Genomic DNA, 17843 nt, shown 5'->3' on the forward strand with positions numbered 1-17843 from the left:
CTTCTACAAAGCAAAGGAAACAACAGAATGAAGAGATGACCTACAAAATGGAAAAAAATATTTGCCAGCTATTCCTTTGACAGAGGACTAGTATCTAGAAAACATAAAGAACTCTAGAAAGCTATCCTCTCAATAAAAGCAAATAAAAAAATGATCCACTGAAGTGAACAGATACTTCTCAGAAGAGAATACAAATAGCTAATTCAGACATGAAAAAATTTTCAACACCTCTGGTCATTAAAGTAATGCCAATTAAAACAACACTGAGTCCTTACTCAAGAAAGAATGGCTACCATCCACAAATCAAGTAATAACAAATGAGGGAGAGGCTGCTGGGAAAAAGGAACTCTTCCTCCATTGGTGGGAATGTTTAGTAACTTACAAATTGTCTACTGCTATAAACTCATTTTGCATAATGTTATCACATAAATACGCTATTGTATTCATAATGAAGTTACCCTAAAGTAAAACCAACAAAAATAACATATATAGGGTACTTATTCTGTGCCAAGTACTTTACCCCAATCATCAAAATAATATTAACTATTACTACTTACATTTTACAAATGAGAACATTAGATATGTTCAAATAACTAATCTACATTTACATGGATACTACATAATAAAGTAGAATTCAAACAGGCTGAAATTCTTTCAGGGGCTACTTCTTAACCATTTTAGTATACAGTACATAAAAATAACAAAAACTACTTATAAATGTACACATAACAACAGCTTCTTTAAACAATAAAAAACACATATAATTTGGGGCTGGGGATTTAGCTCAGCAGCATAAGCGCCTGCCTTGCAAGTGTGTGATCGTGAGTTTGATACCTAGTACCGGTAAAAAAAAAAAAAAAAAATCACACACACACATATAATTAGTATTGGCTTACCTTTTGGTTTAATAAAGCACTTGCCAATTTTTGCACTTCTGCGCTCAGTAAGGTAGTTCCTCTGATAACTTTGCTAAGAGCAGCAAGAGACTGATGAACACTTTGTACTAAACGAATGGCATTAAATTGCTCTAGCATGATGAATGATAATATTGGAGATCCTTGTCGATCATTAGGAGGAAACACTTTCTGATGAATCAGGTTTGAATTCTGAAAAAAAAAATTATGTCATATTCACTAAAAAGTAATATAAATCATTGTTACATGGAAACACTTCAAAACTTATTAAAATGTATTCTGTTTTAAAAGTTTCATGAATGGCCAAAGATATTATGTCTGCAAAACCACAAGAAGACAATTCTGCAAATTCCTAACATTTAAAGGGGTATATAAGGTGGGAACTGAGAATGATAAAAGGAAAAACATATTGAAAAGCAGTATTCAATATATTAGAAAAAGTGGGGCGGGAGGTAACCTGTAAGCCAATGCAGAAAGCAAGACAGCTACCTACCACTCTGACATTACAAAGACAGTAAGAAAAGATCATGCCAATAAATAAAATGTGAGTACATATTTCAATTGAAATCTACCCTTAATGTCTTGTACTCAGGCCAGTCAATCTTTATATCTAACAGAGGTAATATATCATATGGTATATGGAAATTCTGAAATTTATCAAATTTTAAAGAAAAAACAAACTCAAAGAATCCCATTTTACAATACCTTAAATGGTTAATTATTTTCCAAAGAGAAAGACAATTTTCAATATATTCTAAAATTATCAAAAGTACCAAAAGATAAACTTGAGAAGTCTTGTTCTTTAACTACTGTTATTCCAATTTTCTCTACATGTTCTTCACTGGTGCAAAAATTGGCAAGTGCTTTATTAAACCAAAAGGTAAGCCAATACTAATTATATAGTCACATTGTGTACAATAGCATTGTCCCTGTGACATTCAGTTACCATAGTAATTTAACAATATGATACAGCACAGTTGCTGCCATTAAATAATTTTACTGACATATAGTTATTCCTGAACACAAATTTAGCATATGGGTAGGGCATGGCATTCTTAGTTCTATTACTCTGCACTAACAATATTAACACTACTGAAACATATACATTTAAATACTTCGCAGCAAACTCAAAACTGAATTTAGAGAAGAGAAAAATCTAACAATATCATCAGAATTACCTATATGGGCCAGAGCATGCAATAAGTAATACTAAACACATTTCACCTTAAATCAATGAGCAATAAAGTCAAATAAAAGTTGAACTGTAAATCTTTTGTACTACTTTATTAAAACAGGCTTCCTGGTATCAAAATGTTTATCAAGATTATGTCAAAGTCAGCAAATAGCTTATTTAAAAGTAGTTTTTTGTGGGTTTCTGTTTTTTTATAGATTGACATGACAAATATATACTGTTTTCATGTTACTTTGTGGAACAAGAACTTAGTTAAGTGGACTATTTCTTAAATGAACATCCCAAAGGAAACAAAAAGCTTAATGCACTGAAACTGTAAGAAGTCTGATTTCTAGTAATTACACAAATTCTTAAATAGAATTCAAGTGTTATGAGCCTAGAAATGTGCCATAAATGTAAAACACACATGAAATTTCAAAGACTACAAGGAAAAACGATGCTTGTGCCACAACTTTTCACGCTGATCAAATGCTGAAATGCTAATATTTTGGATATACTGAATTAAACAAAATATTACTAACATTTCAGTTGCTGTTTCTACTTTGAAAATTATGGCTCTCATTTTTGCTTCATGTTGTATTTGTATTAATGGTTGAAGTTCAGCAAAATGAACAGGAGAAAAATCATATGGTAGGGACTCAAAATTTGATTAATGAAAGATTTAAAATATTGAGAAAAATGAAGAACAGAAAGGCAAACTAGTCTATAAACAATGATATAATAATAGAGGGAAAATATAGAAAATGACAGGAAGGTGTATTGTAGTATGTACTATGATATAACCCATTTCTCACAGGGCTCTCCAAAGTTTTCATTAAAGGTATAACATAACTATTCTGAGAATAAATACAATTATTTTAATATATTCTCAAAGGATAAGGAACACAGATATATATATATATACTACCAACATGTTAAACAACCGTTACATAATTTTAAACAAAAATAAACTCACAGTAGTATTTATCATTCAAGTAGATATAATTAACAAATGAATACAACATATATACAGTAGTATAATTTTTGATGAAACTATTAAATGGGTCACAGTGATATCTCTTTAGTCAACAGTTTTAAAGAAAGCATTTTCTAAAAAAAAAAAAAAAAAAGTGCAAAAATACACCCTTCCTGTGAGCTGGCACCATGCACAGGCCGCCAAAAGAGAACCTTATGCCAGCTCCTTCTAGTGGCTCCTCAGGCTGAGAGACAAGAAGACCCTACACTCCACCCTGCAAAAATGACCAGCTGATCTGGAGAAACATAGGCTGAGAGGATAGCTACGACACTAAACACTAAACACTACAATGATTTCGCAGGCCTAAAGCCAGTAGTTTGATCATCTATTTAGAGGATAATAATATGGAATGTAGCATCTATGGGGGATCTCCTTCTGAATTGTTAACGTCCTATTAATCTTGAAGTCCTATATCACTTTCATTATTTTATTTGGTTGGGTTTTATTCTGTTTTGTCTTGTTTGATTTTACTGTATCTGATGGCAATAGGCAGCTACTTCAAAGATTACAAGATATATTATAGTAGCCATTTTGGACTTACAATTATCTTGTTTTGAATTCCTGAATTGCATTACTTGCTTTGTTTTTAGTGTTTCTATTTTGTTCTCTTTTGATTGATTTTACTATTTCTGAAGGTGTGGGCAGCTATTTTGAAGACAACAAGAGGCATTATGGTAACCATTGTTGATTTCCTATTATTTTGTTTTGAAATCCTGTGTCACATTTTGTTTTTATCTTAAAGAGAATAAAATAGAATAAAACCAATCAAACCAAACCAGTGTAAGAAATACAGGACTTCAAAATACTATGAAATCAACAATAGTTACCATAATGTCTTTTGATGCCTTCAAAATAGCTACAGATAACTTCAGACATAATACAAATCAAACAGACCAAACAGAATAAAAACAATAAAAACAAAACAATGAATGCAATAAAGGACTTCAAAACAAGTCTATAGTATATCCAAAATTGCTACCATAATATACTGCTATCTTTGAAATAGCTGCTCATGCCTTCAGATTTGACATAATCAAACAAAACAAAAGAGAATAAAACCCAACCCAACAAAACAAAGTCCTATATCATCATATAGGACTTCCAAACAAGACCATAAGGAATCAACAATGGCTACAACCCTCAGAAGGAGATTCTCCTAGATGTCACACTCCATATTGCTATCCTCTGAACCTATGATCAGAACACTGGCCATATACCTACAATGTTAGTGAAACAACAAGGCACCACAGGCATCCAATTGCACTTTACCTTGATAGCTATCATCACAGCCTGTGCCTCTCTGGATAAACGGGTAGCTTACAGCACAGAGTGGCAGGGATGGAGACAGGGGGCAGACACTTCTTGTTTGCCAGCCCATGCACCAGAAGGGATTTGGATCTGACTGTTTCAGTGCAGTGGTCCAGGCATGGCACTGGTTCCCAGACTGGGTTGCTCACTGGTATGGGTTTGTGTTCTCTATCTCCAGTCTGCAAATGGTACTGACTCATGGGCAGAGTCTGGGGTCTGTTCCAGTCTGGCAGCGGCCCACAGATGATGCTGGTGATCATTGTTTTGTTTTGACTGACTTTAATCTGTTTTATTTTGCTTGTTTTTATTCTCTTTAAAAGTTACCCAAAAAAGCAGAAAATATAAATGACAGAGTTGCATACTTATGAAGAATCGTATTTGACATTTTAAAGTCCATTTTGTCTTTAAAAAGCAAACTGTAATCACAGAAAATCGTTATCTTATCATGGAGTTGACAAAGAAAGATAGATTATGGATAGTTATAAACTGTTAAATAAAGGATCTTCAGTCTAATCTGGTACAGTTTAGGTTCAATCCCCAATACTAGGGGGGAGGGGTGAGGAAGAAAAGATGTGGCCTAAAAGAATAACAGTACCAACACAATCTCTGTACATAAAGAGGCAAACACAGACCGTGATATTTAAGGGAAAGAATGGCTAACATTTGGAGAATATATGTGCCAGCCACATGCATTTCTGCAGCAAAGTGCATGTGAGGGTGAGGCTAAAACATGTTACCCTACTGATGGCCAGAGTTCATGTGATGGACCTGGCTGGCTAGGCTGGTGTCCCCTTCTCCCTCACTGCTCCATGTGTGTCCCTCCCACAGCGTGCATGTTAGGTGGAAGAGGACAATCACTTCCACTAGAGGAAGTCAAAGATACAAGAGTAGCTATGTTCCCCTACAAGAACCTCCAAACAAACTCTCAAGGAATACAATAAAGTGAGAGAAGAATAGAATTTGAGATTTTTGGATCTGTTTATAGGAAAAATATGATGTCATTTTGTTTTAAATGAATAAGTTTTGAACCATGTTCTAACAATTAAATGATTTACCTTTTTTCATGACAATGGAATGCTTTTGGTGTAGTTTATATGCATTACTGACTCTTACATAAGAGTATAACCTATTTTAAAGTTTGAAATTAACTCAATCACTATTAAATAGCAAAGTAGCTAATTTCTTAAGCCTGAACAAGTAGTAACATATAAGGGTATTGTAATTCACCTAAAGGAGATTTCTCAGTACAAACCTATAGGTGAGTAGAAGAGGCATGAGATTTTTACAATACCGAAGAAACAGAATTCAAAAGAAAATAGGAACAATCATACTTATATCAATAAGATACAGCTCCAATACAGGAATAGTAAAGAATTTAAAACCCTCCACTTTCAGCAAGAGATAGATCATCCAGAGAGGAAATCAACAAAGAACAAAGTTTGATTGTCCTTAGCTAGAGTGAGAGAGGAGTCAAAAACAATAAAATCAGAGATGAAGGAAAAACATTAGAACTGAGACCTAAGAAATACAAAGGGTCATTGGAGATACTATGAACAACTATATGCCAACAAGTATGATAATCTGTAAGAAATTAATAAATTCCTAGACACCAAGACCGAAGCATGAAATAATACATCAATAACAAGTAAAACTGAATTAGTAATAAAGTCTACCATCAAAGGAAAATCCAGAATGAAAAGGCATCACTAGTAAGTTCTACCAGACATTTAAATAAAAACTAATTTCACTTCTCCCTACATTACTAAAATGGGAAAGGAAAGAATTCTGAAACACACTCTAAGAAGCCATCAATAGTCCAATGGCAAAACCAGGTAAGGACCAAAGATGAAATAAAATAAAACAAAAAGAAAAACAACATTACTTCCTTGATGAACAGAGATGTTCTATCTTGAACAATAATACTAGCAAGCTAAATCCAACAGCACATAAAGAGATTATTGGCCATGATGAAGAGAAATTATCCCAAGGTTACTTGGATAGTTCAATACAAGCAAATCAATAAGCATCAAAGAAAAAATAAAGGGCAAAATGATATGGTCATTACAATAGACGCAGGCAAAAGCATCTGATAAATTTAAACATCCCTTCATTACATGCAAAACATGTTCAGTATAGAGGGAACATACCTTAATATCTGACTTTATACTGAAAAGGAAAAAAACCCCAAAGCTTTCTCTGTAAGATCTAGAACAAGACAGGATGCCAATTTCCATCAGTTTTATTCAACACAGTTTTGGAGGTCATACCCAGAACCATCAGGCATGAGGGAGAAAAGGGCATTTAAACTAGTAAGATAAAGTCAGGCTGTCGATGTTTTCAAATGACACTTATGTACAGAAAATTCTCAAAACTCTACAAAAAGTTTGAAGTAATGTATGAATTTACCAAGCTGCAAGACATAAAATTACCATATAAAAATTAGTGTTGATATATGCCAACAATGAATTATATGAAACATAAATCCAAGAAAGCCCATGTCCTTTACAATAGCTACAAAAATGTGTTTGTGTGTTCATACCTAGTTAAAACTAAACAGGTGAGATTTCTGTAATGGAAACTAAAACCCTGATGAAATAAATCAAAGAGGATGCATGAAAAAGTGGAAAGATACACTATATTTATGTATTAGAAGAATCCCTGTCAAAACACCAATGATGTTCTTCACAGAATTTTTTAAAAAGTCTTAAAATGTATATGGAATCACAAAAAAATAAAACAAATAAACACCCCAAATAGCCAAAACTGTCTCAGGCAAAAAGAAGCAAGAGGCATTATACTTATGCAAAACCACAACACTGCAGCAGCCAGTCAACATGGTATTAATATAAAACGAGACACCAATGAAACAGAACAGAGTCTAGAGGTAAACAACTGATGTTTGACAAAGGTGCTAAGAAAATGCATGGATGAAGAACAGCATTTTCAATAAATTGAGTTAAGAAAATTGAAACTGAATGTATATGAGCAGAATAATAAAGCTAGAACCCAATCTCCCATCATTTATAAAACCAAATTCAAAAGCCAGGCATGGTGGCACATGCCTGTGATCCCAACACTCAGGAGACTGAGGCACAAGGATTGCTATTTCAAGGCCAGCCCGAATTACTAGTGTGACTCGTCTCAAAAAAAAAAAAAAAAAACAAAAAAAAACAAAAAAACCCTCAACATAGATTTAACACAAATGTAATGTCTTAGTCAAACTGCTAAAAGAAAACAGGAAAAATGCTTTAGGACATTGGAATAGCTTTTTTGGATAATAATTCAAAAGCACAAGAAATAAAACCAAAAATAAATGCCAGAATCAAATATAAAATAAAACACTCCCATGCAGCAAACAATCAACAGAGAAGCCAATCCTGAGAATGGGAGAAAGTAACTGCAAACTATGTGTTTAGCAAGGGGATGATATCAAGAAAATGCAATAAACTGAATTAATAACAAGGGAATGATATCAAGAAAATGCAGTAAACTGAGTAACTAGGGAATGATCTGTATTATCTTGCTCATGTGGAATCTAAAAAGTTTCATCTTACAGATGTTGAAAGTAGAATGTTGGTTTTCAGGGAAGGGGCAATTTAGGGAAGGGAAGGGATGGAGAAAGGTTGATTTGTGGCTACTAAAGTACAGTTAGATGGCAGCAAGAAGTGACGGCGTGTTCCTGCACCGCAGGGTAACTCAGAAAAGGTTTTGAAAGTTTTCACCATGAGGAATGATAAATGTTTACTCTGATTTAAACATCACACAACCTATACAGGTATTGAAACCACTGTATTACCCCATTAATATGTACAAACTTTATGTATCAATTAAAATTTTTAAAATATGAAAAAAGTAAACTACTGATAACCTGGTTTGCAAAACATTGTCAGAAATGACATTTTTAATTACATTTTGTTACAATAATAAACTTAATAATTAGTGATGTGACATTTTGTTACCATCAACTTTTTCCTAGAAAAAGGTAATAAACTGGTTTTCTATTTAATTATACTAACAGACCTGAAAATGTGAGGGGTCCTAAATTTCTGGTTTACAAAACTAATTATAAAATGTTCTCAAAATGACATATTTAAAACTTCTCCAAAATATTCATTCAGTCTACTGAGTTAGTGTGGGGAGCCGCCTGACCAGTCCCCTAAGATGGCGCCCATTTCCTGCTTCCGGGTTCTTCCCGGCCCGAACAAGCCCGCCAAATTGCCACGTCTGCCCAGCTACCAATGACGCTAGCCTATTAGCTTGCTGGGCTTGCTTTGCTATGATTGGATGCTGTTTTCCCTTATAAGAGACTGTCCCTGCCCCTAACGGGCAGAAGAGGAACCAACGTTGAGGGTGGCGGACCTTGTTAGGTCCGGTTCACTGTAAGCAATAAACTTTGAGAGCTGATCCTGCTCGAGTCTGGCCTCCTGTCTCCCGCAGCTCCGGTCATCTGGTGGCCCGTACGGGGACAAAAGGCTCAGCGACGTGCCTCTTCGGCCGGGAAGTGCGATTGCTGTCGCCTGCGGTACGACGGAGGACCTGGCCCAATAACAACGGAAGGCCCTGAGCGCCTCTTCTCTTCACCCTGATCAGCTACGTGAGATACAGCGGTTCCCGGGACAGGTGAGTACTGGATCACCTGGGTTGGGTGGATGCACCTAACAGATTTTGAGTGCCACACGAGTGGACGCTGGTTTTTTTTTTTTTTTCTTTTTTCCCTTTGCATCTGTTTTGCTTTAGCTTCGCTAATATGGGCAACGCTGCTCGCAAGCCCCTTGCCGATTCCCTAAGGGTCTTACTGTGGACCCGAGGCATCTACATGAACCGGGTCACCTTCTCGACGTTCCTGGACCATATCAATGATATTGCCCCCTGGTTTTGGCCCACGGGCTCACTAACTCTCCCATCGTGGGAAAAGCTGGGAGGAGACCTTAGATGTGCCCAGGAGAGGGGTCTCTTAGACCCTATGGTTCTACCCCTATGGGAGATGATTAGAGCTTGCCTAACGGATGAGCAGATCCCCGGAATTCATACAGCCCGACAGGCTTTTGATAAAGCTCGATCGGAATGCTCAGAGGAGCCCGGAGCCACTGCCGATTGTGGGTCTCCGGAGGACCCTCAGGGCTCTAATTCTGATTCTGATTCGGAAGGTTCAGAAGAGGAGGTTGTCTTCGCTAAACAGGACCCTCCTGCACAGCTTAAAGAGGAATTCAGGGCTCGGGAGATAAAAAGGGGAACCAAACACCACCCTGCTCGAGCTACTCCGCCTTACGGGAGGAGCTTAAGCCCTTCCACCCTTTGGCAAGTTCGCGACCCACGATCACCCCCTTCAGGGCGCCAGGCCCCACTGCACCGCCGTGGCCGGAAGAGGAGTTGCTCCCTGGGCTGCCACCTCCACCCGTGGCCGCCAGAGGGCGCCCACAACCTATGGCACTGCCCTGGTTAAAGGAAGAGCTACTTCCTGGGTTGCCTTCTGCGCCCCCATCTGGGGAGGGAGGAGGACGTTCCTTCCACCAGAGGGTATGGTCGCGGCTTCCCTTTGAGTGTTCCGGTCTCCATGCATTCCCGGTACAAGTAGGAGGCAGGGGAGGAGGAGGATATTATGAGCCCTTAGAAATTAAACAACTTAAAGCTATCAAGGACGCAGTTTCAGCTTATGGGCCCAATGCGCCATTTACCATGGCGCTTTTAGAGGCATTGGCAGGTCTGCTTTTAACTCCTGGAGATTGGACCCAGCTGGCACGCGCCTGCCTCTCCCCCGGACAATATTTAGATTGGAAGTCCTGGAATGAGGAATTCTGTGTAGAGCAGGCGGCAGCCAACAGGGAAAATAACCAGAGAGAGTGGAACAGGGATATGCTATTAGGGCGAGGAACCTTTGAGGAAGATCAAACTCAATACCCTCGCCAGGTTTATGAACAAATTAGCCGCTGTGGCCTCCAGGCCTGGAGACGGCTGGCTGGAAAGGGAGAACATACGGGTCACCTTACAAAAATTATACAAGGGCAGGGAGAGCCATTTTCAGACTTTGTGGCCCGCATGCTTGAGGCCGCTAACAGGATTTTTCCAGATGCTGAGGCGGCTCACCCTCTCATAAAACAATTGATTTTTGAACAGTGCACTAAGGAGTGCCGTGATGTCCTAAGAACTAACAAAAATAGGTCCTTAGAAGAGTGGACACGCCTGTGCCGTGAATTGGGTGGCCCGGTAACTAATCACGGGCTCGCCGCCGCCATGGTCGCTGCCCTTCAAGGCGCCGCCAACGGAGGCAAGCCCCCGGCAAAGGGCAATAAAAGTAAAAACAACACCTCTTGTTTTGGCTGTGGCCAAACAGGACACGTCAAACGTAATTGTCCTAATAGACAGATTAGGCAAGGAGGAGCTCTTGGCCCTGGATTATGTCCAAGATGCCGAAAAGGCAATCATTCGGCAGTTGAGTGCCGCTCAGTGTTTGATAAAGATGGTCACAGGCTTTCGGGACGCTCAGACAATCAGTCAAAAAACGGCCAGCGGTGGCCCCTCCTGCAGGCGGGGTCCCCTCTGGCCCAAACCTTCCTTCAGCTCCAGCCCCAGCAACCACAAACACCCCAAGTCCCTTGCGGCGGGCAACCCCAGGTTCAGCAGGGCTGGACCTCAGTGCCACCTCCGACCTCCTATTAACACCTGAGATGGGAGTACAAATAGTTGAAACCTCCCTACCTAACCCTCTCCCACCAGATACGGTCGGACTTCTATTGGGGAGATCTTCAGTGGCACTCAGAGGCCTTATGATTATCCCAGGTGTGATTGATTCAGATTTCACGGGTACAATCAAAATTATGGTCCAAGCCCTACAGGGTACAGTCATCATCAACAAAGGGGATAAAATAGCCCAGCTATTGGTCCTGCCAAGCCTTCACAAAAACTTTCCTGCAGAGGCCTCAACTCGAGGCGATCAAGGCTTTGGCTCTTCCGGGGACACCTTTGAAGGCTTACATCTGACGTTGCAAGAACGTCCTATGTTAACCCTTGATATCAATGGCAAATCCATTAAAGGCTTGCTTGATACAGGAGCAGACCGCTCAATCATTTCACAAAAAGATTGGCCTAGTTGTTGGCCCACAGATGTGGCATCCCAGAGCCTACAGGGACTTGGATTTGTCCACGCTCCCAAGGTAAGTGCGTCGCTCCTGGCATGGCGTGACAAAGAAGGCCACTCTGGTCACTTCCGTCCTTTCATGCTCCAGCTTCCCGTATCTCTATGGGGAAGAGACATTTTGACAGATATGGGCATCACCCTAACTAACATTTACTCCCCAAAGGCTCAGTCCATGTTGTTGAAACAAGGGTATATCCCAGGAAAGGGCCTAGGAGTCCACCTACAAGGTCGAACCTCGCCAATTCTAGGCAACCCTAAGCAGGACAAAAAAGGATTGGGTTTTTCCTAGGGGCCACTGAAAGCCTTCTCAAACCCAAACCCATAAAGATTACTTGGAAAACTGACACCCCTGTGTGGGTTCAACAGTGGCCCCTACCAAAGGAGAAGGCAGAAGCCGCCCTGGAGCTAATTCAGGAGCAGCTCCAGGCGGGACATATTAGACCATCAACCTCTCCCTGGAACACCCCTATTTTCGTCATTAGAAAAAGGTCAGGAAAATGGCGACTCCTCCATGACCTGAGGGCAGTCAATGCTCAGATGCAGCCCCTGGGTGCGGTTCAAAGAGGCATGCCTGCACTATCAGCGCTCCCGCACAATTGGCCGGTTTATGTGATTGACCTCAAAGATTGCTTTTTCTCCATTCCCCTTCACCCAGAAGATTCACCTCGTTTCGCCTTTACTTTGCCCACTATCAATCAGGAAAAGCCAGACCTTAGATACGAGTGGATAGTGTTACCCCAAGGGATGACTAACAGTCCCACTATGTGCCAGTTGTTTGTTGACGCTGTCATAGAGCCCATAAGACATGAATTCCCAAAAAACAAATGTCTCCATTATATGGTTGACATTTTGATATCAGGAAAAGATCTCCCGAGCCTAAAACAAATGCTAAGACAGCTGGTTTCCACCCTCAGAGCCGCTAATCTGCATATTGCCCCAGACAAGATCCAACAATCAGAGATAGCCCAATATTTAGGGACAGGGATCAACTCCTCTCAGGTATCACCATTAAAATTGGTCATCAGGCGCGATACTATCCTAAGTTTAAATGACATGCAAAAATTAATTGGTGCTATCAATTGGATCAGGCCATATTTGGCCTTACCTAATAGTAAGCTAAAACCCTTGTTTGACTTACTTAAGGGAGACCCTGACTTAAATTCACCTCGAAAGCTCACGCCGGAGGCCGAGACGGCACTACAAGCTGTGGAACGGGCCCTGACCACGGCTGCACTAAGGCGTATCAATCCAGAAAAGATCTTCGCCTTGTGCGTTCTCAAGACAGCTAGACAACCCACGGCTGTCATTTGGCAGCAGGGACCCTTGCTTTGGGTCCATCCAAAAAGTCACCCGCTAAAGCTATTGATCATTATCCAGACTCGGTTGCTTCCCTGTCTTTAGAGGGCATCTCACGAGCCATACAACACTTTGGGGTGCCTCCTTCCTCCCTACATGTACCATACACAAGAGAACAAATTGAGACCTTAACAACGTGTCTAGATTCCTGGGCGATTCTCCGGTGTACGTTTCAAGGGACCATAGATAATCAATTCCCAAAAGACCCACTACTTCAGTTTATTACAGTACACCCTGTGATTTTTCCCAAGGTTACATCCGCATACCCCATAACTGGAGCTCCAATAATCTTCACGGATGGCTCCAAATCAGGCATAGGCGCATATGTGGTTATGGGTCAAGAGCCAAAAACTATCCAATTCACTCCAGACCAACCCCAGGTGGTCGAGCTCCAGATAATACAGGAAGTCTTACGTCGCTTCCCAGGCGACATTAACCTCCTGTCAGACTCCAAATATGTGGTAAATGCTCTCCAAGTTTTGGAGACGGCAGGTCCCATCAAACCCTCTTCGACGGTAGCCTCCATATTCCGAGGTATTCAACATCTACTATGGAGTAGGACCTCAAAAATGTTCATTTCACATATCAGAGCTCACACTAACCTACCTGGACCCTTGGCGGAAGGTAATGCCTTGGCGGACTTGGCCACGCGCCCAGTATGGATCTTCACCTTTCCCAGTCCTCTAGAATCGGCCCAAAAATTCCACTCTCAGTTCCATGTTAATGCCCGCACCCTTGTGGCGCGCTTTAACATCACGAGAGCACAAGCACGAGACATAGTATGACATTGTCCGGCCTGTGTGATCTCTTCACCTCAACAATCTATTGGTGTTAACCCGAGAGGACTGCGCCCCAATCATATTTGGCAAATGGATGTTACACACATCCCAGAATTCGGAAAACTCAAATATGTACATGTTTCGGTTGACACCACTTCTCAGGTTATGTTTGCTTCGGCAGAACCTGGAGAAAGGGCCACCCATGCTATTAATCATTGTCTTGCAGCCTGGGCTGCTTGGGGAAAGCCCAATATATTAAAAACAGACAATGGTCCTGCTTACACCAGCAAAACTTTTGTAACATTCTGTCAACAAATGGATGTTGTCCTTAAGCATGGCATTCCATATAACCCTCAAGGACAAGGCATCATTGAATGGGCACATCGGACACTCAAGGGTGTCTTACAAAAGCAAAAAGAGGGGATAGGCCACGGCCTAACGCCCAAAGGAAGAATATCATTGGCACTCTTTACCATAAATTTTCTCAATTTAAACCACAATAATCATTCCCCTGCCATGGAACATAGCAATCCGTCCCCAACCGACAAAGGGCTGGTTAGATGGAAAGATGTCCTTACAGGACAATGGATGGGCCCGGATCCAGTGGTTAGTTGGACCCGAGGTGCGGTTTGTGTCTTCCCACAGGAACCAGGTCGCGAGCCGCTGTGGGTCCCGGAAAGATTGATGCGAGCAGTAAACTCCCCACCAGTTCCTGATAAAGCACAGGAGGATAAGCCCGCGGACACAAGTCAACTCGACCCTTCTGGGACCGACGCTCAGCGCCCGAGACCATCTACAAACTAAAATGTCTGGTTTGGAGTTTTTTCTATTCTGTGGGTTCCTATTAATCACCCCTGTGATATGCTCAGATTCCACAGAACCACCACAATATCTTTGGGGTCCTTGGCACCACCCGCCCACATTGGCACCTTTTTCGGCGGCCTCGTCCGCCTCACCCAGGGTTTACACCATCAATCAAACAGTCCTTGATTATGACCCACCCACTTAACTCCGGTCGACCCTCCATTTCTCTTCCTTCTGTCCCACGATTACCTCTTTTTGGATCCTAATTGCCATGGCTATCCTAGTAGGGCTTGTGGTTATCAAATGCTTGTTAGACCGCCTTATGCAAACCCAGCAACAGGTCAAGGTCACGGCTATGGCAGCCATGCAAATGGCAGCGGGCGGCCCATCAGGTCGACAGGCCGCCGCATATCTCCTTCATGTCGCAGAACATCAGTTATAAAAGCTGAGTGGGCAAGCCAATGACGGGTAAGATGGGAGACGTCCTCCCGGTCAACCTAAGATAGGCTCCACTCAGATATATATGGCCTTTAAGGCCAGGGGTCCCTCCTGGAGCCAAATTATTGGCATTGAGATGCGAGACCAAGGGTACTGCAGTGCCATCTGCCTCAAAGGTTGGGGGGAAGGCATGAATGAATGTCTATATGCATCCAGGTTCGGTTCACATATGCCTGGCCCTGCAAAAAAATGAACCACTCACCCTGAGCATGGTCCTACCGGGGGGATATGCACAAAACGAGGTGATGCACAGCAGGGTATAGACCTCTACATTCTCTCATGCCTCGGCCTACAAAGTAGACCCGCTCCAAGGTGTCCAACAATAACAAGATTATAAACACCCTAGAGGGACCCACATGACATCACATTTTCAAATAAATAAAAAAGGGGGAGATGTGGGGAGCCGCCTGACCGGTCCCCTAAGATGGCGCCCATTTCCTGCTTCCGGGTTCTTCCCGGCCCGAACAAGCCCGCCAAATTGCCACGTCTGCCCAGCTACCAATGACGCTAGCCTATTAGCTTGCTGGGCTTGCTTTGCTATGATTGGATGCTGTTTTCCCTTATAAGAGACTGTCCCTGCCCCTAACGGGCAGAAGAGGAACCAACGTTGAGGGTGGCGGACCTTGTTAGGTCCGGTTCACTGTAAGCAATAAACTTTGAGAGCTGATCCTGCTCGAGTCTGGCCTCCTGTCTCCCGCGGCTCCAGTCAAGTTAGGGGAAAAATAATGAGACTAACATACATTCTAACATTGTCATTGCGATCACGAACCACGTTAAAAAAGTCAGATCTGATAAAGTTATACACATGCCCACACTCAAACACATACAAATATATAACGAAATAGGCATTTAAAACACAAAAGAAAAAAGTTAATAATGTTTACCTAGAATTCATATTAATCATTCATTAAGTACTGTAATGATCATTATCATTCCTAGAGAAATAATTAATTTAAAGCAGTGTTATTTGCATTCACTGAAAACTTCCCTAATGTGCAACTGATATAGAATTCTGAATGATCCATTATATTAATCTAGGCTCATTTCTTTACAGATTTACATTTTCACCTAATTAAAATAAGTCTCTTTGTTAATCACATTTAAGATAAATTCTAACAGAATGATGCTACTCTTCTAGATTGTTTACTTATCAAAAGGATACTAACGTTCCAGATTATAGGCAAATTTCAACCTAACATTGTCTATAAAATGTAGATTAATAATAGCTAATATTTATCGTCATTTAATTTAGTTATAACTATTTTACAGGTATTAACTAATGTAGATGTCATAGTAATTATTTTTACCATTTCTCAAAGCATGTAAGTAGGAAAAGAAAAATTAAATAAAATGTACAGAATCATATTTGGAAATAACAGGACTGGAATTTAAGTTAAGCAGTGGAGTTCTATAAGCTGTGCTTTATTATATCATACTGTATTGTTATTGGTAAAAATACATTGTCTTATTTTCATAAAGATTTTATATTATCTGGCTAATATGGCTTTATAATGAATACATATATAAACTGTATTAAAATAAAATTACATGAAAATCATGTTTATAATGCAGAAGATAGGGAAAAATTCACAACTATTCCTAGGGGAGTCTCTCACATTCCTATAGCAAAAGTTTATTTATAAGTGGAACTTGATCTGAATCTTTATTGTTCTTTTATTTATGTCCTAATATTTTAATGTAAAATACATGAATATAATAAGAGTACAATGCCTGTTTTTAATCTTGGCTGTCTTACTTGCTTGCTAGTATTTCCATTTCTCTCCCTCCCTCATTTGCCATTCTAAATGCCTAAGTGATCACTTCGTTTCTTAGCAATAAAAAGTGGTCCTATATTCACTCCAAAAAAATACTGAGGAAATGACCCAAATGGATGAAAATCAGACTTATTTCATTTCCTCTAAATTCATCTGTTTTGTGGCACCGCCTGAGAAGACCCTGGCTGACCAGTTAATGACTACATTTTATTATTTACTTATTTATTTATTTATGACTTCTAAATCTTTATTCATAACTCACTGACCGGAAGTGACTCCTGACCGGAGCCGCGGAAGACAGGAGACCAAACTCGAGCAGGATCAGCTCTCAAACTTTATTACGTACAGCGAACCGGACCTGACAAGGTCCACCACCCTCGGTGTTGATTCCTCTTCCGCCGTTGGGGGCAGGAACAACCTCTTATAAGGGGAAGCAGTATCCAATCACAGAGAAGCGCGCCTAACAAGCTGATAGGCTAGCGTCACGGGTAACTGGGCAGATATGACAATTTGGCGGGCTTGTTCAGGCCGGGAAGAACCCGGAAGCAGGAAATGGGCGCCATCTCAGGCGGCTTCCCACATCTCCCCCTTTTTTATTTATTAAAATAGGATGGTCTGTGGGTCCCTCCAAGGTGTCTATGACCTTGTTGCTGTTAGACACCTAGGAGTGGGCCTACCTTATAGGCCGAGGCATGAGAGAATGTAGAGGTCTATACCCTGCTGTGCATCACCCTGTTTTGTGTATATCCTTGCGCCAGGACCATGCTCAAGGTGAGTGGTTCATTTTTTTGCAGGGCCAGGCTTTTGTGAACCGAACCTGGATGCATATAGACATTTATTTTTGCCTTCCCCCCAACCTTTGGGGCGGATGGCACTGCAGTACCCTTGGTCTCGCATCTTAATGCCAATAATTTGACTCCGGGAGGGACCCCTGGCCTTATAGGCCATGTATATCTGAGTGGAGCCTGTCTTAGGTTGACCGGGAGGGCTTTTCCCGTCTTACCCGTCATTGGCTTGCCCACTCAGCTCTTATAGCTGATGTTCTGCAATGTGAAGGAGATATGCGG

At 40.9% G+C, this 17843-nt stretch overlaps 1 protein-coding gene across 3 annotated transcripts in view; it reads right to left on the reverse strand.

The window, feature by feature from the left end:
• Dync2h1 (dynein cytoplasmic 2 heavy chain 1) overlaps nt 1-17843 on the reverse strand; it is a 280807-nt gene that overhangs the window by 37875 nt on the left and 225089 nt on the right. For all 3 annotated transcript variants that reach the window (XM_063256154.1, XM_063256153.1, XM_063256152.1), the window contains one exon: nt 897-1106. In XM_063256154.1, the coding sequence (XP_063112224.1) occupies nt 897-1106 (210 nt within the window). The remainder of the gene's footprint in view (nt 1-896; nt 1107-17843) is intronic.

Source organism: Cavia porcellus, unplaced genomic scaffold (assembly GCF_034190915.1).
Source record: "Cavia porcellus strain 051 isolate PalLab524CR breed Dunkin Hartley unplaced genomic scaffold, mCavPor4.1 scaffold_9, whole genome shotgun sequence".
Taxonomy (NCBI): Eukaryota; Metazoa; Chordata; class Mammalia; order Rodentia; family Caviidae; genus Cavia; species Cavia porcellus.